The sequence below is a fragment of the Saccostrea echinata genome, unplaced genomic scaffold (genome assembly GCF_033153115.1).
Source record: "Saccostrea echinata isolate AGI-Se365-2 ecotype Australia unplaced genomic scaffold, CSIRO_AGI_Sech_v1 ptg000030l, whole genome shotgun sequence".
NCBI lineage: Eukaryota > Metazoa > Mollusca > Bivalvia > Ostreida > Ostreidae > Saccostrea > Saccostrea echinata.
In genome coordinates this window covers 22,644,500-22,666,353 of record NW_026889779.1, presented here as the reverse complement: position 1 = coordinate 22,666,353, position 21,854 = coordinate 22,644,500, and the positions used below count along the sequence as shown (strand labels likewise).

The 21,854-nt window shown below is 34.5% G+C and overlaps 1 protein-coding gene across 1 annotated transcript; it reads left to right on the top strand.

Annotated features, from left to right (window-relative positions):
- LOC133196553 (protein APCDD1-like) lies at positions 1–16,643 on the top strand. Its single transcript, XM_061332424.1, has 4 exons — positions 1–140; positions 9,120–9,276; positions 12,470–13,052; positions 15,366–16,643. The coding sequence occupies exons 1-4, from the start codon at positions 107–109 to the stop codon at positions 16,140–16,142; spliced, it is 1,551 nt and encodes a 516-aa protein (XP_061188408.1). The 5' UTR covers positions 1–106; the 3' UTR covers positions 16,143–16,643.
- Positions 16,644–21,854: the final 5,211 nt, after the last annotated feature.

Here is a 21,854-nt window from a genome sequence, read left to right as displayed (position 1 = left end):
ATAAGGATGTTTTTCAAATGACATGATGCTTCTGTTTTCGTCTCCTGGTAATCTTATTTATTATGTTAGAATTATACGGTAGATTCGGACTTTGACTAAATTCAAGATGAATTTCAAAAGGACTCTACTTTGTGTAGCGGGTAAGTTGTTTAAATATTAATTTAAAGTGAGTGAGAAATTTTAATCTTTGCTAATAATTTGGCAATGGGTTGAATTTTTATTTATTGACAGACTTGCTTTATTGTAAGTGTGATCTGATATAATGTTATCAGTATCAACTATCTGGTTTATCAAATTAAAATGAGTCTCAAGACTCTGTAATTAATTTATACCAGCGAAGTTTAAATTCGACCTACCTGCACGTGGGATATCGTTCCTGATTACGATTTAAGATAACAGCACATTTAATTTGTTTCAGTGAGAATAAAAGCAGAAGCTGAAATGCTTTTTAATTTGAAGTTTGACGTTTTCTTTACTTCTAAATAGTTTTTATGCAAAGGAAATCACTGGTGATGATTGAATTTACATTAATTTTAAGTGTTGTGTTTTGTGCTTTCTGAACCGACGTTCGGGTAAATAAAGTCAAACTCGAGGAAATCTTTCAAACGTCATATTATTCAATACAACACTAATGTCTATGTTTTGCTCAATCAAAGTTCCCTCTATAAATTATCATATTGAAAGATTTTAAAATACAATCCGAGTAAGATTCCCGAACTTTCCATAAAAATTCTTGGACTTTTTAACATTCTTTTCTGGTTTCTACTTGAAAAGAATCGATAGAAAAATAACGAAAAAGAAAATTGTGAAGTTTAAGAAAATACAATAAATTCTCTAAAAAATGAAGGAATTATATGTGCAACACTTCTGGAAATTAAAGCAATTATTTTAAATTATTACCATATTTATTTAAAAATATCGATTAGAAAACTTCCAAACGTTAGAGAGAGAGAGAGAGAGAGAGAGAGAGAGAGAGAAAATTGGGAGGGTGGCGTCTCACTGTGGGAATATTCACTGTTCTTAGTGGAGAAGTACCAACCACGCAGTTTGTTTCTTTGTACAACTTGGTGACAAGTTTTCGTTTCGTTTTAAAGTCCTTAAATGGATACTTTGTAATATATGGAACTGACACTTAAATTGAAAATTTAGAATGAGCATATTTTACTGAGAGCGTAATAAATTAAACTTCATGAAAATTAAGTATGGGTGTCCAAATTTTTTTCTGCGTTGTCATAATTCCTAGATGAAAAAAAAAAGGTCCACGTACTTTACATTTAAGTGCCTGAAGATAAATACTCACAAATTAGGGTCATAGACGACAAACCTATTACCTTTCTTCTATCAGGTAAAAAAATATGATGAACGTTTTTACGTAAACGAACCTACTTACATAATTATCATGAGAGAGAGAGAGAGAGAGAGATATTTCGATTTAATTTGCAATACTAAAATGTTTGAGTCTCGAGACTTTAAATTTCAATATATTTAAAATATTAAACAGTTGCTTCCCTCGCTAAAAAAAATCATAGCACCATATTTTATTGACTAATTGCATCGTTCTTTCTTACAAAATATTTCCAAAATCAGAGTGTTAACACTTTCTTTCGACATTGATATGTGTCCATCTGGTATTCAACTAAAGCATTATAAGTATTTGCCATTAATTAACTCCAGTGATTGATACGCAATATTTAATCGAACGTGAATGAAATAAAACACAATTTGTTTCAACTCAGTAACTTTGGTGGGTATTACTTTGCAGCATGTATTTAGATCGTCAAGGTAGTGAAGAATTAAGGTGCACTTGCAACATGCGTCATGACGTCATAATGAAAAACGAGCTCACTACAGAACAATGCATTCACTTTTCACCTATGTTAAACATAAGAAGTACGTCTCATTCATGTTACTTCCGGCAATACATATCAAACGCATTTTAACTTCTAAGTATATCTGCATTTATACAAAAGATGTTAATCATATTTGAACTCTGACGTCACCTTTTTTGAGCGAGATCAACCGTTCAGCTGTACCCTGCTCGTGTCAACAGATCATGTACTTAACGAAGTGATACGTTTTTTATCATTGCAAACCATTGATAAGTGCTTGGCATTATTATTTCTAGTACATGTTCTTTACAGTATTCTGAAATATTAAAATTTGTCCAGATCCACTTTGGAAGCACTTCTGCCTGCGGCTGCAACTTCCGCCAGTCTAAATGATTGTAACAAAACACGGATCGTCTTCTTTATTTAATCAGAAAACATAGATTTCATTGTTTGGATAATTGTTAAGGTGGCCTTCTGACACGCCACACCAATTTCCTTTGTATTTTGCCATTTTAACACAACCAAACTAAGCTCGCGAGGGCACATCACGTGTATTATAAATTAGAATATTATCTACAAGATTGGGTTTTATTGTTACTAGGAATTAAGTTGATGTATATTGAATGGGTCCCTCACTCGGTGGTAGCGGTCAACTGCCGGACCACCGCTTTCTTTCATTGTTATAAAACTGGGACAGACACTATCAGATATCGCCTCCTCGTCTTTTGGAATGGACTGCCGATTCTCTAAGATGCTCAAATTAAAAAAAATCATGTCTACTATAGACATTGCCCAGATAAAGGATCGCAAAAGATCATGATTTTGATCTCTTGGTCAAAATAGAGTAATGCTGCATGTACTTTGCTGTCGAAAAATAACAAATATAGTTTTCCGATGTAGACCTCATTGTCTGTATCCAACAGGATGGAATCGAGGCTCGTGACAGATAAAACAAATGTTCGCACCCTAAGTGTTGTCGGAAGTTACTTCAACTCTGTCCTACCTAGTTACCACGCCATCTTACGTAATCTAGGCCTCTGAAATAGATAAGATGGAATCTAATCTAATTAAAATTAGATATTGGATCCGCTCGCATACTCGCTACACTAACATGTTAGTGTAGCGAGTATGCGAGCGGATCTAAAATCTAATTTTAATTAGATTGGCCTGTGCAGTACATGAAGTGAAGCAATCTTCAAGCTTTGTTTGCTTCCTGAACGATCATGTTATTACACAACCATTCTGCCCAAGAGCCGCGGAATTCGCCCCCTGATTTATTTTATGCCCCCGTATCGAAGATGCGGGGGTATATAGTTTATGCAATGTCCGTCCGTCTGACTAGCTGTCTGTTTGTCCGCAAAAACTTTAACATTGTCCATAACTTTTGATTGGTTGGCGCTATGGCTTTCATATTTCACATGTGTATTCCTTATCATATTTGACCTTGGAGTTTGTCCCAGTTTTGCAAAATTTTACTGAACTTTAACATTGGCCATAACTTTTGAACAATTGGTGCTAGGGCTTTCATACTTTACATGTGTAAGCCTTGTGACAAAACCTTCCTTTGGTACCAACTTTGACAATTTGACCTTGACCTAGGAGTTTGACTTACTTTTGAAAATCTTTAAACTTGGCCATAACTTTTGAATAGTTGGTGCTTGCTATGGTTTTCATATTAAATATATGTATTCCTTGTGTCCTTTGGATAACAACAATTATAGACCATTGACCTTGGAGTTTGATCTACTTTTGAAAAACTTTGTAACCTTGGCCATAACTTTTGAACGTTTGCTGCTAGGACTTTCATATTTCACATGTTTATTTCTTGTGAGAAGGCCTTTCCTTGGGCAGCCTTAATTTTGACCATTTGATTTTGACCTTAATGTTTGACTTACTTTGGATAAACTGCAACCTTTTTCATATCTTTTCAATGGTTGCTGCTAGGGCTTTGATATTTCACAGGTATATTCCTCGAGACAAGACCTTACTCTGGGTACCAACATATTTGATTTGCATTTGAGAAAGTTTAACCTTTGCTATAAGTTGCCATACGGGGGCATCAGTGTCTCACAAACACATGTTGTTATTTCATTTTATTTCAATGCCCCATCATCGAAGTTTCGAGGGCATATAGTTTTTGCTCTGTCCGTCCGTCTTTCTGTATGACTGTGTGTCCGCAAAAACATTGCCCATAAGGTTTGATCTGTTGAAGCTAGGGCTTTCATATTACACAGGTATATTTCTTGTGAAAAGACTTTTCTTTTGGTACCAACAAAATTGACCTTTTGACCTTGTCCTTCGAGTTTAACCCACTTTTGCAAAATTTTACCAAACTTAAATCTAAGCCATAACTTTTGAACAGTTAATGCTAGGGCTTTCATACATTATATTTGTACTCCTTCTGGTAAGGTCTTCCCTTGGGTACAAATTGTTTTGACCTTTTAACCTTGACCTTAGATTTGACCTACTTTTGTAAAACTTTAACATTGACCATCAGTTTTGAATGGTTAAATCTAGGTGTTTCATATTTCGCAGGTATATTCTTTGTGACAAGACCTTCCCTAGGGTTTTTAAAATGGATGAAGTTAGGGCTTTCATATTTCTCTTGTATTTCTTGTGACTAGATTTTCCATTTGGTACAAATAATTTGGACCTTTCAACCTTGACCTTGGAGTTTGATCTACATTTGAAAAATTTAAACCTTGGCCATAAGTTTGGAATGGTTTAAGCTGGACATTTCGTTTGCGTATTTCTTACGACAAGACCTTCCTATGAGTACCAACAATTTTGACCTTTGAGTTGCTATAGGGGGCATATCTGTGTTTTACAAACACATTTTGTTTAAATTGTTATTTCTATTATATTACTTTTATTTGTTTTTTTTTTTTTAATTAAAAATAATAAATTAAAAAATTAATATAAATAACCGAAGCCATCAGAAATTTTTATAATCTTATAATCTCCAGTGTATTATGAAATATGGCTCTTTCATCACCGGCACAATTTTATCTTAGAAATGATCATGCTTGTAAATCTTTTGCAAAAGTATCTTTATTTAATGATGTTATTTGTAGAAGTGTTCGCCCTGGTATTTCCTTATTTTTTTTTGCTTGGATGTCACTAAATTGCTTCAACAGTAATATTTTATTTTTGAATTACAAGTCGTACACTTCATCATCAAAAGGCCAGATAACCAAATAGAAGATAAAAGCTGAATCTTATTACGAAACGTCCCGGATTGGCACTTAAGTACAAATAGTGGTTTTATTGACACAATTTTACCCTTATTTACTTGCTGTCTAGCTTTTAAAGAAACTTAAAAGGTACATGACAGTTTTATTTCAATAGCTGTTCTTTGGTCATTATATCTCGATTTAACAACAAAACAAGAAGTTTCATCAAACCTTTAATCTGTCAGTCATCTTTAGCTTACATGACTTAAATGGCTCTTCATTTAGTTTATTATTGTACAATTGTAGCGATAACTATAACTCTAAGTGTCTTTGACTCTAGTCCTCTGTAAGAAAGTCTGGTCTAATGGGTTGTGTCACAAGAGTGTAATTAACAAACCTTCACCTCAACGACAACATCACAAATCTCGTAATGTTTGATGAACATAACAGTCGAGGTATAATTATTTACACTTTCCTTCATAATTAAGGGGTAATATCGAGGTGCATGTCATATGGTCTTGCTGTACACCAGATCCCGGGATTAGAATGAAGTCAACATTTCATTCGTCTCTCGGATGCTTATTGTAAACCGAAACTCTAAATTTGCAGAGAACGGCAACTTGGTGATGCAATGCTAAATAAAATTTTTATTCAGGACTGTTTTACTGCAACTTTATTTCATTCCAATATAAACATTTTGACTTCGAGACGTTTCATGATCCCAGAGTCAGGAGGTGTTTCTGTACATAGGGCTTTTTGTTTCTGTGGAATACAATGAGTGCTATACTTCGAGACTAAATTGGCCATGTTCTATTTGGGAACAAATCGTTCTTGGATAAACGATTCCTACATGTATTCTCCATTATGCAAACTTCTTAGCTTACTGACCAAAGAGAAAAGAAAGATGGCACCTGAGCTGTCAGAACCATAATCAGTCGCAACCAAAGACTGACAGAGGAGGGAAACTAGAGAGGAGAGGATTAATCAAATATTGTTGTGACACAAAATCAATGTACATACGTATTCTATAACCAATGTCTCAATATTCATGACAGAACCATTGTTTTACGTTCTTCAACAACAACAACTAAAAAAAGTTTTGCTTCTAACCTGTTCTTGTGTAATGCAATGATTTTAACTGATTTGAATAATTATGCTATCCTTATGAATATTGCAACATCTCTTCATAAAAGGCACTTTCAAGCTTTACTTTAATGGCATCTTTAGGTGAATCAAAGGAAAAAAATAATGAATGGCTACGGCATTTTCCCTCTTATACGATATTTGTAGTGGATGTAGATTTTTTTGCATGTTTAATGTTTTACATACACGGGCACCTGCGAAGTTTTCTCTCTTTTCCAATATGCGGTAAATATTACATTTTTAATCTTTTGCTTTGTTAGGTTTTAATATCAATTTTATGATCATTGTTTGATTTTTAAAATACAGATTGCTTCTTGTGGAAAAAAATTAGCATTGATTTCGTTGATTTGTACTTTATGGCTGACTTGAGGTCGATCACAGACTCAATTTGCGGTATCAGGCAACAGCTAGTTCACACAATAGGTCCAAATACATGTACTTTCATAAGAGGATTTCTATTAGTGGTTTATTTTTAACCCCCCCCCCCCCCCCAAAAAAAAAAAAACTGATCTGAAGGTTTCTTTTATTGCCTATTACACAAGAACATGTTCATCTGAACTGAGAAAAAATATTAATTTATCTGCTAGACATTTAGAAGTTGATATCATTTGTGGAAGTGAAAAGTTTTTTGTGCATGAGTGTTCAAAAATTGAAGAAAAAAAAATTGCTGATGTATTTCAATTTTTTGTTGACATTTTGAAGATCCAGTTATGTTCAAATACTAGAGTGAAGACAATTTCTTTGTTTATTACACTTTCTGAAATCCTGAAATTTGCTATCGACACTGTTTATTCCTTGAATAAAAAGAAATGACCTGTGTTTTTGTCGTGTTTCATTTGCCTTTTATATGAGATCTGTGACTTTGAAATGCAATTCGTTTCTTCTGTGTCTTAAAAACCAAACACATGTATCCTCAAAACAATATTCAACAGAAAACCAAATGTAACGCGGTGTCACAACATCTTTTTAAGTCTTCAAAACATTTCGTTAGAAAACTTTAAAATGATGTAACAAATCTCCAAATTTATCCAAACAACACGGGTGTATCTTTGAAGTTGTTTTAGTGATATCCTTTGTGTAAGCCTGAATAACAGAGTGTACCATGAAGATGGCCACGTTGTCAGGACATTCCGTGGCTACTTTGTTGGTCCCCGGCAACATCGTCACAAGCTCTCTTCTGCAGCTTCAGGTGTCCCGTTCCACTAATGTTTTGTTCAGTTTCTAACAGATTCAACAAGTTTTATCTATGTTTGAGTTCATACCAGCACGGCAAATCATTGTTGTAAAGAAATAATCTATTAGCGTGAGCTGGGGAATCCCGTATCTGTGTATACATGAATCATTTTGAAAGCAAAAATATATCAAAGACAAGCTCGGTCTCTCCACGAGTACCTGTTATCAGAATTCTTATTTTTAACTAAAATGAACGTTCCTTCATCAATTTACAATTATGTCAGTGCCGATTAAAGAATCTTGATTTGAGCCAGACAAACGCTGCTGGTTTTTCTGTTGGTACCGTGTTACGATACGATAGGATCCCAGCCGCAGAACTGTGGCGTTGTATTGCTACATGTTTTACACAATGAAATATTGCTCCAATAAATCTTGTGTTAACTAGATCCAAAATCGTCCCCGATTATTGGCGCTATCGACAACCAGACTTCCTTCTGCTTGCTACTGAATACATTGCCAGGGCATCGTTTATCATTTTTGCGGAGTGCTGCAGTTTTTAACGGATAATCTGGTAGATCATAAAGTTAAGTTTACACTCTTATGTAATGAGGCATTTACACTATCTAGTCAACGAACGAAAGAGCACACCAAAAGTTCTGTATTGTCACAAATTGTTGAATAGAAGAAACATCTTATGTAACTTTCCACATGCAACAATTTAATCCTATTAAAAAACAAGAAAAGAATAATTTGTTAAGCACGAGTCCAAATATTTGTTAAAATTTAAGGGCAAACTGATGTAGGTAAATCGGAGCATAATTGATCTCAGTTGTCAGATAATGCCGTCAAAACATATATCTGTATTCAGGAAGAATGCTTGAAATATGTATTTGCGTTCCTTTCCCAGAATTTCTAAATTAATTCATTTTGTCTAATAAGTTCAACATATATAAGTTTATTGCAATGTGTATCAAATGTGATTCTTTGGGTGAATCTTGCTAAAGGGGTAAATAATATGCTGGTATATTATTTTTACTGTGTAATTCGGTTTGCTTAATATCACTGCAAAATCATGTTTTACGGTAATGACTTAAGAAAACTTAGGGAAAACCCAAAAATTTGTTTATAAAAGTGGAAGGTCCTTAAAACTTACAAAATCTAATAATGAATTTGTTTGTCCCCCCCCCCCCCAGAATATAAAACAAAGGTAGCCCTTTGATTTTGTCAATCCATAGATATATCGACTTAACAGAAAAGATATCGTCTCTCATTTCGTGCTCAGTCGATATGCTTTTCTGTGAAGTCATATATCTATGGATGACCGAATCAAAGAGCTATATTTGTATAATAATGTTGACGTAGAACAATCGTAAGTATTTTTAATCACTTAAAAAACATGATATTCAAGTAGACTTTTTTCCAAGATCTAAGTTTGAAAAGTGTAGTACATCCTTAGTCAAGAATTATAAGAAAATACAATATAGCAGAAAGTAATGTTTATTTTGTATACTCACACAATAAAAAATGAGATTCGCATACGTTAAGTTTTAAAGTTTCAATCAATTGTAGTATTGTAAATTGAATTTACTGGGTGGAGATAAAAACAAAATTTACGACAAAATAAGTCGATCATGATGTAAAAATTGTATTTACCTCCACCCAGTGGCCGATACAAATGTCTGTTATGTTTTGCATTTTGAAATAGAGAAATAATTTTAAAATTACTAGTTAGTTCTGTGTGAAACTTTATCTTTAAATATGGTGCATAATATTTACTCTTCTACTCATAATTCTTTTTCAGTGCTGCTTGAGATCGGAATCGTGACGTCATATTACCATCTCTATCGGGAAAAAAATTGGAGAAATAAAAGTTGTAGTCATATCTTAAAAAGAATCGGGCACTTGTCGATCGAGGCCCCCCAACCCCCTCACATCGCAGGCGAGTGGTCATCACACAGGTAATTATTCTAGGGAGGAGGGTTCTACAAAAGTTAAAATTTTACTGAATTTATCAGCAATATTTCTCGTTAATAAATAAAAATCCACTGTCAGATATATTTGTTTATTACATATATAGTAATAAATACAGGATTTTTGCATATACGATATGCCTGACGTAACAATAGCCGTATCCGCCCTACAGGGCTGATATGGATCTGCGAGGCTGATACAGATCAATATCAAATTCCTAGTAAATTAAAACTTGAAAAACAGTACTTATAATGATACAGGTACATTTGTACACATTTTTTGGTCCACATTCTCTTTATTTTAAATTACTATTCTTTGAAACAATAAACTACGTACATGTCAGTAGTCAGTGCACGATTATTTATTTATTTTTTTTTCTCAAGTTGATGTGTGCTGTATTTTATTACTAAGTATGCAATAAACATAATAAAATATACCCTTTTCCACATCACATCTTATATCAGCCAATGACCCAATATCAGCCCTCGAGCCTTCGGCTCTCTGGCTGATATTGGTGTCTCGGGCTGATGTAGGATGTAATATGGAAAATGGTATTATTATTCTCTATATAAAACATTTTATCGAAAAGATAAAAGACCAGAAATAACCCCAGGATAAAACAATAGGTACAAAGAGGAGTCTGGAATTAAAGAACAGAGAGGCATGTGTTGCAGAATGAAAGTGATGTTTTATATGATAAACGTCTCCAATTAAAACAGTATATGAAATATATATTGTATTGACCAAGGAAGTGAGTTTATTCACAGAAAAGCAACTCTATAGCTTGTTATATCATGATACATCTTTAATATCTTCATGTTGTGGGTTCTTTGCTATATGTTGAGGCATTTTCCCCTCGTGTAGGTTAATGTGTCCGCCATTCTTAGTGATGATGTATGTTTCCCCGTGAAATTTACACAGTGAACATAAATTTAGACCGCGATTTTCGTGTCATACAAGCTCATATCATGGCTACCTAGACATTCCACAAGCATGCTAGTAAAGGTGAAATATATCAATTATATCCCCTCCCGATTAATTCAAGACAAGTGCCCTGCCGACAGTGTCGGAGGCGCTTAGTACTAAAGATATCGTTATAAAACAGGGAACTGTATTCTAAAAATATACTTCAAAGAAACAACTCTGAAGTCCTTTCTTAATTGTAATAAATACCACGAATTCACTTTTATTAAATGCCTGAGATTCATATGATAAACATAATTAAATTATCGTTTCCAATCGTGATTCTTGGGCAAAGAATTTTTATTAGATTAGTCTCAGTTTACAAAAAATAATTATTGACAAAGTGTTCGTTTAAGCTTTGTATCTTTTCGCGCTATTTTTATCAGATTTAAAGGAATTACAACTGTGATAGAAGTACATTTTAGATATTTATATGTTTTAATTGGGGTCAATGATGAGCAATACGAAGTAGTCGCTGTTTGTACAGGAGATTAACCAAGACAGATAGAAGACTTAGGTACACACACTACGAGGAGATGGTCGGGGCCCTTTGTCTCATTACGACACAATTTTTCTAGATAACATTGACAAAGGTTAAAGTTTTTGTTTATCTTCTTCCACTTTAACACCCGAGAACATTTCAAGAGTTAAGATACCCTTAAACTGGATATTTAGAGTAATTTGATCTCGTTGAATTTAGCGACTTTAAATTAGAAATGTACAAACTATTTATCAGAACAAAGCCCACTGAATACGCACTTTTACCCTATTACTGACTCAATCGTACTTCTCTTTCAACAACACCCAGAAACAGATCTCCACATCAAATGTGACTAAAATCCGATCTAATTTGTGATAGGATTCTCAAATTATTTGTGTCATTTAGTGGAGTAATTTGACGATTATTTACTCGTGTTTTCTTTACATCCATGGTAAACTGATCTCTAACCAATGGGAAACAAAACAAAAAACCAACAGCCGATTTTTCTTTATTGGATGGAGGGCAAACCGTAAACTGAAAGAAATGCCATTACTGTTTCACTGAGGAAATAGTTGAATTCAATTCTTCAGTCACAAAATTGAAACAAATTAAAATTTGGAAAAAATAGATCCATCCTGGCAGACAACGTCCTTTGTTGATCCCTAATGGCATTCTTAGTGGCGTCTCGAGTAATAATGGCATTTCTTGTTAAACTGGACACAGCAAAATAAAGAGTTTGTAAATATTTCAATCACGCCGTTATTTTCAAAAGACACGTGTAAATTAAATTCAAGTAATTTAAAAAAAATTACCTTCACCACCTTAGTACTCACTAAGAGATTTTTTTCCCAGACATTAAAAAAAATTGTAAAATATTTTTTTTTTTTTAAACTTTCAGAGGACACTTTACGCTTAAGTCCTCTAAAATGAATTAAGAAAGACGTCCTCTTCTTGTATTTTTCTAAGTTTCACAAATAAATAACTTTTAAGAAAGATACGAATTTCGCATGATACTATAAGAAATGGAGAGGAACAGCGCGAGAAGATACAACAAGAAATCTGTATGGTTGGACATTTATATCCGTGATCGAAAGAGCAAAAACAAAGATTGTAATTCGGACAAGTCAAATTAATGTGCTTGAAATGTTTTATTCTTTTTTGTTCATTTCCAGAGAAAGTAATACATATATTAAGTTTGAATAGCAACTGGTAAATCAGAACTTGTTCAACACAATAACATTGTTACCAGCTTACATAGTTCAACATAAACGTTCCGGTATTCTTCCGATCACCAAAAAAAAAAAAAAAAAAAAAAAAAAAAAAAAAAAAAAAAAAAAAAACGTTTAAGGGTTCACTTCTCCATCAACGAGAAAAATCCTGACACATAATTTTTTGAGAAGGATTAAAAGCCAAACCCAAAATATATTTACTAAATGATTGAGTTACAAAGCAAAGCATGGAATGAATCGTTCATCTTTATTACGCTATCATTCTTCATCTTGAGCAGGAGGGATTAGAATTAATCTCTTATGTCTTATTAAATCTGACTTAGTGGGGTTTTGTAAACCAGTGTAACCGGCATAAGTTAATACGTATCGTAACCGAGTACGAGTTACCCAGGGTGTGAGGTATACGGTTTCATTGACTGTCTAGTGAATTAAGAACATGTGAAATATCGGATTCCAAAAGCTATTATTTTCTGTACTTCTGACTGTTTTTTTTTATTTCTTATTTAGATGCGAAGTTCGACCTGGACCAGAATTCATTTTGCGTAAATATCATTTTCGAAGACATCATTTTAAATTGCATCAGTATTACTACAAAGACCTCGGATGTAAACACCCAGCCTATGGCGTCGTAGCTGAAGGACAGTATAGACATCAGCGACCATCTTGGATCGTTCAGGGAGGCACCGAGACTGCATACACAGTTCATAATGTCTCCATTATACCATATGCAGAAAATATAGCAAAGAAGTTCACAAAAATATCAAAACTTTGTTCTGAAATTTCAAACACAAATTTCAGTACATTTAGGAAAACTCAGATTTTAAATTTTCCACCATTTTCAAGAAATTCCCATGCATCAAAGGACTATGACTGTAGTTTTGTGTTCAACCTTACATTCCACGAATTGCAGTTGATTCGTATGGAAATACAGCATCACCACGTGTTTAGTTCCACTAAGTACTTCAGATTGGTAAAAGCCAGAAGGGCCCGGTCAGACAAAGAGTTATTTTTAGGAGACGTTCACACTGATATCAAACAGCGGGCCTCATACAGACCCACAGCATACCAAGCGGCACTTAAGCCCGCTCATGTAAGTATTCTGATAAAAACTATCAATACATCATCAAATCCACCTGAACGATTCATACAATTGAATACAGCTTGTACCATTTTACTTTTGTGATTTCATACACTACATGTATGTCTCCACTCTGTCAGACACTATGTCCTTTTCTTGATTTAATTTTATTAGCAAGGAACGTTGGGTGGTAGCAGGAATTAATGGACAGTATTAATGTGCTTTTATTCTGAAGTCCTTATTCATATCGAAGAGAAGTATTGCAACGTCTCACGACCTAGCTGCTTGAAGGTTGAAAACTAAAGTATAAGGTTTGCTCCTTCCTTGGTATTAACCGTCACTGTAGCTCAGTCAGTAGAGCGCTCGGTCCGTGATCGGAAGGTCGTGTGTTCGTATCACGGCCGTGACTGACCTAAGGTAAGCAACTGTTCCTTCGCCAAGCGCTCGGCACTTTGAAGTGAAAGTTGCGGGTCCTTCGGATGAGACCTTAAAAACCGAGGCCCCGTGTCACGGTAGGCGTTGGCACGATAAAGAACCCTCACTGTTCAATGGCCCTAAGTGCCGTCACCGGTATATGGTGACGTCTCTATATGAGTGAAAAATTCTCGAACGGGACGTAAAACAACATACAATCAACCAATCCTTTGTATTAACATATTAGGGGAACACGGCCCACTTCACATTTACATCATACAATCATTTAAGAGAAGAATATGATACATCATGGGTAATGATACTTTGAGATCTTTCATTGAGTTATTTTCATGGCTTCTTTTGTAAAATGCGTTAATTTTGTATACATATAATAAATATTTATTAAAAATATATGATTAAATGATTCCTAGCTTTCTGATTGGCCGAAATCCAACATTCTAGAAATTTGATTGTTGTCATGCATTGAAAGTTCCGCTTTCGGCTACGACTTTTACCGACGTATGAAACAACCAAGATGGGGAGGTTTAATAGTTACAAATTTGTATCATTTAATCATGCATCAAATAAACAGTCAATGCTGTTTTTCGGCCAGTGATTTAGCAAGCCTCGAAGTACAATCATGATTACTTCGTCCTTCGGGTCGGTGAACTCTATTTCTCAGGTAGCTAAATCATATTGTTGACCTCAAAAACACAAATAGGTGTATATCATTTGATATTGATTTATTAAAATGTACTAAACCGATAGGTTTCAAACTTACTTTTCGCTTTGCTCTGACTACATTTTGTAGTAATATGTCCAGTCTGTGTTTGCCTAAATTTCTGTTGTTGTTCTAGGGTTACAATTTGGTATTGTAGTTTATATTATTCAGTCTTGGTGGCCATCCGTTATCTAGCCATTTTATTGAAAGTGACGTTTACACCTCATCAGCCCTATACAATAAGGACACATTATTATATTATACCTATATAAGTGTTGGAGGAAACACCGTGTGCTGAGCTCTCTAATAAAAGTTCCTTGGTGGTCAAGCTTAAGGTGCTTCTTCTTTCCGATAAGAGCAACACAAATTAGTTTCTCACATTAGGGGCCTTTGTAATCGATACAATAAAATTCTGTTGATCCCAATTAGTTCAGTTATTTGATGAGAGACGTTTTCCGTATGTCCATAGGCTTAATGAGGATAATATGATGGGTGGGATCTAATTAAAAATTGCTAATAGATTGTCTGGACCTCTCTTAATCCTGTTTGTAATAAAGACGCATGGTGATGTAAACATTGTCGACATCCTTACGAAGTAATAAAGTACTGTCCTTTCGTGTTGTTACATTCTAAATTTCTAGCCCGTTTCCCCTCCATTGTTAAATTTGCAGTTTTTGAAATGATAAAGTATTCCATGGAGTACAATTGTATACTTTCGTTCAGAAAATATCAAAACAGAATATTTCATGCACATTTTACTTTTTAAAAATAAATAGATTTTTTCTCTTTGCATTCAAAAAAGATAGATCATAAATATTTTTTTTTCCAAAGGATCCCCTTGCTTAATGTCTATACAAGTTTTAATTTTGCCGGAATGTGTATAAATGTAGTACCTATCAATAGTATATCAGGGTTTTGAGTTACAATATTCCTTCTAGGAATAAAAAATGCTTAAACTTGAATGAAAAACAAAAATTAATCTTTTTTCTCTTTTCTAAGTTTAACTTCATAAAAGAATTTAGAACTATGCGAAAGCTTTGGAACTTGTAATATTGTCTGCATCAGTCCTGTTCTTTACTCAAAGTCTTTATGACTCTTTCAGTTGTTGAAAAAAAAAAAACATTTAAAAATAACTTTACGAGACATTTTTAATAAAGTATTTCATTAATACAGTTTCATTTTTTTTTCAGACAAGGAAATGTCATGTGTGCAGTGTAATTGCGAATTCGCACGACTTTCTACCTCCCCAACTGAAGAGTAATCATTTCGATGACTTTGCCCTTCCCGGGGAGTGGGTCAGCACGAGATGCGAGACTCGACAATACGGACAATTTTTAACGAGACATCTAACTTTTCATCCCGATGGAAGATCATGGAATGGGCAATATGACTTCTATACAGATCCAGTGTGTCTGCATTCATCATTTTCGTTAGTGGTCAAAGGGACATATGCGACAAAAGCTAATTTCATCTCTGTTCTTGGGGCTAAAAAATGTAACTTTCAAATTCATAACCTTAAGGTCAAACCAATGTCCCAAACGATCACACAAAGCTTAAATATATTTGGTGGGCAAGGTTGCGGAAGACCCCATTCTTGGGAAAATGGTGTTGAACAGGATGTGACGTCATCTGGAGGTTGTGTATCTCTCGGAATTGTGTTACAAACTGTGGAGCACGAAGTTTTAAAAATCGAGAAAATCAATAATAAAAGATATCTTTATATTGGACAGAGACCTTCAGACAGAAGTGTGCGTCCATTGGACGAGTGGCCGACATCTTTTCAGGACCCTTTAATTCAGTGCTCAAGCTCCCGTGTTACACCCAAGAAAGTGCGGCCTAAAATGACAAATACATTACCTAAATTCCAAAGGCTTCAATCGCCTTCATCAACAAACAATATTCACGGTTGTATAGTTCAACGCGTGTTTCTTGTCGTAGTTAGTTCCTTCCTTGTGGGCCTCTTATGATTAAAAGATCAATGATCTAAGAATGAATATTGAGGGCAAGGACACAAATCAAAGCAAGTTAATGAAGAACAGCTCGATTGACAATGAAAATCAAAACTTGTAATCGGGAAGCTCAGAAAGTTTGGATTGCCACAGCGTGTCAATACCGAAGTTTGATTGACTTCATCCGAGCTTCATAAACAGTGCGCCACCCGCCATTTACCGTCTGTGCGTTAACGTCTGCTGAAATTTTATCAGCAGATGATGAAACAAGACAAATTACACCGTGAAATCTGTGCGTGCTTCAGAAATGATATACGCTCCATCATCATTAAATTCATCACTTCTTCCAATTTTCTTAGATCTTCGTTGTTGAGAAATGTCATTTTGCCTGTGTAAGTTTGTTGGTGTCATTTCTCTATTCAGCGTCTTCCCTAACTCTACGGGTAATATAAATCTAGGGCACCAGCAATTGTGTTTTGTTAACAAATGTTTCATTGTATTATTTTCAATGAAATAAAATGTTTTCCTCCTTTGTTTTTTTTCTTTTTCTTTTTAAGATTTGGATATGGTCCGTATTCGAGGGAGATGGTGGAGGAAAAAATAATAAAGAGTATTTTTTATGCTTTTATCTTCATGAAAGTAGTCTTCTGAACAACCAGCACTCTTAACATCTATTTTACACCAGAGTTTTTGTAAATATATCAAAGTATTCTGTATGCTTCTAGTCTATTAAATTTGTCATAATCGATTTTTTTGCATTACATGTATATATGATCAGTTTGACACATACATTGAAAATTAGAAAATTTGACATGATGTCTCTAATCAGAATGGACCTTGAATTTTATAATCGAATTTGGCAATGGCCAATTAAACCAAGTACACTGTATTGAATGGAATAGGAGGGGTCCATGGTTAACACCTGGCGGTCTATATTATTTCTATTCACTGGCACAATGCAATGTTAGCATGTCAGCCACGAGTTAAGCTCAAAGTAAGTATTCTGAGGTACCAAAGAACTCTCCAAACTCTGTCACAAAGTGGACGATTATACAGCAAAATTTATTGTCATACATTAAGAAATACTGAGATCTACGAATTTATCTTTAAACAATTCATACATACCTTTAATTGTTAATAAAGCGTTCATAATTCTGACTGACGTGTTACTCTAATTATGATCATGTCACAAGCCAAGGAATGTCGGATGAAAAGATTACGGAAATTTTTAATGACAGGATAACAATTAATGGCAGATATAAAATTTGTCCTCTAGTCTGTGATGACAGAAACGGAGTTCAGATGATAAACTAACATGTACATGTCAATTCTATCAAAAATAAAGCAGGCGCCCCATTTGTAAACCTGTCTGAAAATCAATATGTCGGAGATTTAATCCTCTGATGACTGTTAACTTTGGTCAAAGTCACATTATAATGTTATAAGTAATGTAATTTCTGAAAGTTATAAAGAAGACAAGGTCTTTTTACAAATTCATTTTCCATCACAACGTCTTAAATTAAATCGAGACCCAAACCTTGGCATCAATCATCTCTTTTTCAACTTTGTATGACTCTGTTGGGATGGGGGTCATTTTCAACGGGGGTCAATTTCTTATAGGTTGCACATGTAGAAAACTGACCCCTAGGGTTCCTTTTCTACAAAAAAATCGCATTTTTCTACGGCTAGGGGGTCATTTTTCAATGACTCTCCCCCATTCATTTTTCAACGGGGGTCATTACCGGTATTCGTCTTTACATCGGACGCCTGGCGAAGCAACAGTCACTTCTTAGGTTTAGAAAATCGAACCCCGGCCTCCCGATCACTCAAGCGAACCCCCTACCACTAAGCGATGACCGGTACCATGTCTTTTGAAAACACGCTTTTAATCCAGCTGATGAAAAAGGCATAAAACAAAAAAGTTATTAATTATAAAGAAAGAAGGGGAATCAGTTTCCAACAAAAAATTGTGCAATTATATTTTTTTTTACTTTTAAAATATTATGGGAAAGGAAACCTAAGGATCAGCTCCTTACTCCGCGACTGTAGAGCAGACGTCCGTCCGTCTGTCCGCTCCAACCGCTGCGCTAAGCGGGCGACGTAAAATATTTATATTTAAAAAAAAAACAATTTTCTAATTTGTCAGTAGCTTTGATCGTACTTAGAACATGCACTTGCGTATCGAATCGGGAGACAAACAGCATTACAGGGGATAGTGGATTATTACTGCTAGATAGGGAAGGTAAACGATAAAAATCTGAAGTCATCCTGTTTGTCGTATATGGTTTAGTTATTAGTTAACTATTAGCGTCTTTATTCAGTAAAACATCAAACTATGGAAAATATGTGACAGATCTTTTATTTCGTATTCACTGGAATGTATAAAGTAGACATCTGAAACTAACTAGTGTAAATTGATAAAACGTCGTCAATGAAATATATGGAGATAACGAACAGTATTCAAGCTCAAAAGTCCATTAAACAATTAGTACATATTTCGGAGCAGAGCAAACACGGACTTCTAAAACATCAGAGGTGGGATCAGGTGCCATGGAGGAGAGAGCATCCCCTGCCGACCGGGTCAAACCCGCCGTATGCTCCTTGTCGGGAAATAACGGAAAAATCCGTCGACAATTCAATGTGCAAATAATGGCCTAAAAATTAGTATGAAAAACGTCGGTCAGCATTTGACTTGGAATGATAAATCGTATTTGCTGACAAGGTCATTGTATAGACCATAGAACTTGCGAAATGACGACTTTAAACGAGACTACTGATATTCTTGTTTCATCAACTTGTTTGTCAATAACTTACCTCGTTTTAGAAATTGTTCATACGTAGAACATGCTCTTGCGTATCGAATCAACTGAGAGAGATGTATAAACCCCGTATGCAGGTGATGAAGGCATGTTGCTGCATAAGTAAGGGAAGTTGACGATTGAAAAATTAAAGTCGTCATCACGTTTATCATTAAGCTTGGTTTTAAAATTACCATTAACGTCTTTTTCTAGTAAAATATCCAAATATGAAACAGATGTGTCAGACTCTGTGTATCTTTTATTTCAATCCCCCCTCTCTCTCTATATATATATATAAATATATATTAGGAATGTCAAATCGGTCAATTTTTGATAATCGGTTACTCGGAGGTTTTTCCGATCGAGTACCCCGGTACTCGGTAAAAATAAAAACACAGGTGTGTTAATTTTGTAGAGCCCCGTTAATGCTAATTTTCTTAAGCACGGTTAAGCTGTTTTTATCACGTTTATAAATGTATATAAACAACTGGGTCAAAGGGAAATGATTTTTTTGTACAAAATTTATTTATCAAATAAACACAAAAGACAATTTAATACATCAAAAATTACAAATGGTTTACAGTTTTTGTTTAGGATCTATTTCATCAACGCAAAAGGAGGACAATCTGTTGCGCAGGTTTGTGGTAATTAGACTAGCGAAAGAGAAGGAACGGATTGTTGGGATCGCTAGTCTAATATTATTTCATATGTTGGTTGTTTCCCCCTTATACAATAAACTTACTACGCAAACTGACTTTCAACATTTTTAATCTTTAGTTTTTTCTAAATATTTCTTCACTTTTGAAGTGGGTAGCGGCATTTCTATGTATGTTCGATTTCGCTACCTTATATTAATTTAATAATGTAAAAATGATTTGAAGATAATAGAGCATACTTAAACTATATTCTCTGAGAACAAATCATTGAAGCCATCCGAAATTTAAGGACCACGAAAGGCGAGGACAGCTGCGTATCAGGTGATTGGTCACTAATTACTGTATATATACACAGCCACAGGCGAAAACGGGTGTTTTACAGGTGTAGATGACGACACGCTAATTACCGTATGCATATTTAAATTATTTTTTTGATAAGGTTTTGATAAAAATATGTACTTTGAAATAAGAAAAAATACACTTCCGAGTAACCGAGTACCATTTTTAGTATTCGATACTCAGACGTTCGATCGAGTACTCGGTTAACCGGGCACTCGTTGACATCCCTAATATATATATATATATATATATCAAATCAACTCAACGCACGAGTTAGGGTTCACAAACAACATGTAAGGGACGAAACTGTCAGATGCACCCCATGTTCAGAACATTTTGCTGAGTGTGGTAAAGGAAAATTTAAGATTTTCCCGTTCTACAAAATGTGGACATCGGATGAAAGCGCCCGTGTAACCAAAGAGGACTATTTCATAAGACGGTTTAATCCAAAACTAAATCGCAAATGATAGATTATGTGTTCACAGATTTTATATTATTTCTATGCTTTAATTATACATTGTATTTTAACTGCGTTGAAAAAGTTCATGTAGCCGCTACCACAAACTTCATTGTGACGTCATAATACCTAAGATTTTTACGACGTCATTAGCAACGTTATTGGCAACGTTTTGAACTTTTCATAACTGTCTGAAGAGCCAACATGGCTGAAAGCGCTAACAGTAAAGATTTTATTTAATTTGGACTGTAGCATTCTGTTTTCATTTATTTAAGTATTTTTTACTGTACCAAGAATTTAACTTATCAACGTATATATATATATATATATATATATATATATATATATATATATATATATATATATATATATATATATATATATATATAAAGCACTAAAAACCAACAACACTGTATACCCTAAGTGTCGGATCTACTAAGTAGATACAAGGTCACGGATGGAAATTTATATAAAGCACTAAAAATGACCAACGACACGAACAATAATAAATGTCAAATTTTCGGGACGACCTGTCCCTTCCTCAGGACAAAGAAAAAAGTTAAGAAGTCATAAAAACAAAGGAAATAGAGAAACAAAAACAACTAGCACTACTAAACACTAAATATTTACAGTGTTACATATTTAATTTGAAGTTTATAAATAGTTGTGAACAAAGAAATCCGGAGCGCTATAAATTGCGTCCGTTCTATCGGGTGTACTCTGGTGAAGTGTGATTTACATAATTGAACGAATTAATTATCGCTAATTAATTACGACAAAGCAGTAAATCGTACATTGTCTTATTCTCTCAAAATAGCGTAACTATACATGATAAAAAGAAATTAAAGAAAGATAATATGGAAGGGCAATTTTAATATATGAATTTTGATATATTATAAATTTGAAAATCGGATAAAAGAAATAAACAAAAATGTAAGCTGTAAATGTTTGGGTAGGTTGTTCCAGAATTGCTAATGCGAATTAACGGTAAAGTTTACACTAAATAGAGAGAATGAACTTGTTTGTTACAATCCGGGATTGGGTCTAGTTCACGTTCATCCTGGTGACGTCATTTAGTTTGTTAATACCATTAGGGCGGAATGACTTCAGCCTGTGCATCCAGAACTTTTCCTTGCCTTTTTCTCTGAGCGTCTGTCCATCTTGGATTATGGTCAATAACCACTACTGTCATGTCCTCCCATTTTTGACCTTCAAGGTTGAAATGTTCCCCAATGGGTTCATTGAGTTTTTTGGTCCTAATGGTAGAACGGTGATTATTGACTCTCCTGCGGAGATCTCCTGTTTCACCAACATACTGTTTGGAGCAAACTTTGCAACTGATGAGATAAATGCAGTTGTCTGTTTGACAGGACAAATTCCCTAGTATTTTGTAGCCACGGCCTGTAACGGGGCATTAAAGCTGTCTGTGTCAGAGCTGTGCTTACAGAGAAGACATCTTCTGTCAGAGCAAGTTTTAAAG

Coding starts and splice junctions, on each gene's coding strand:
- LOC133196553 (XM_061332424.1), top strand. CDS start 107: ATGAATTTCAAAAGGACTCTACTTTGTGTAGCGG. Junction 141..9,119: donor GACTCTACTTTGTGTAGCGG/GTAAGTTGTTTA, acceptor ATTCTTTTTCAG/TGCTGCTTGAGATCGGAATC. Junction 9,277..12,469: donor GGCGAGTGGTCATCACACAG/GTAATTATTCTA, acceptor TTTCTTATTTAG/ATGCGAAGTTCGACCTGGAC.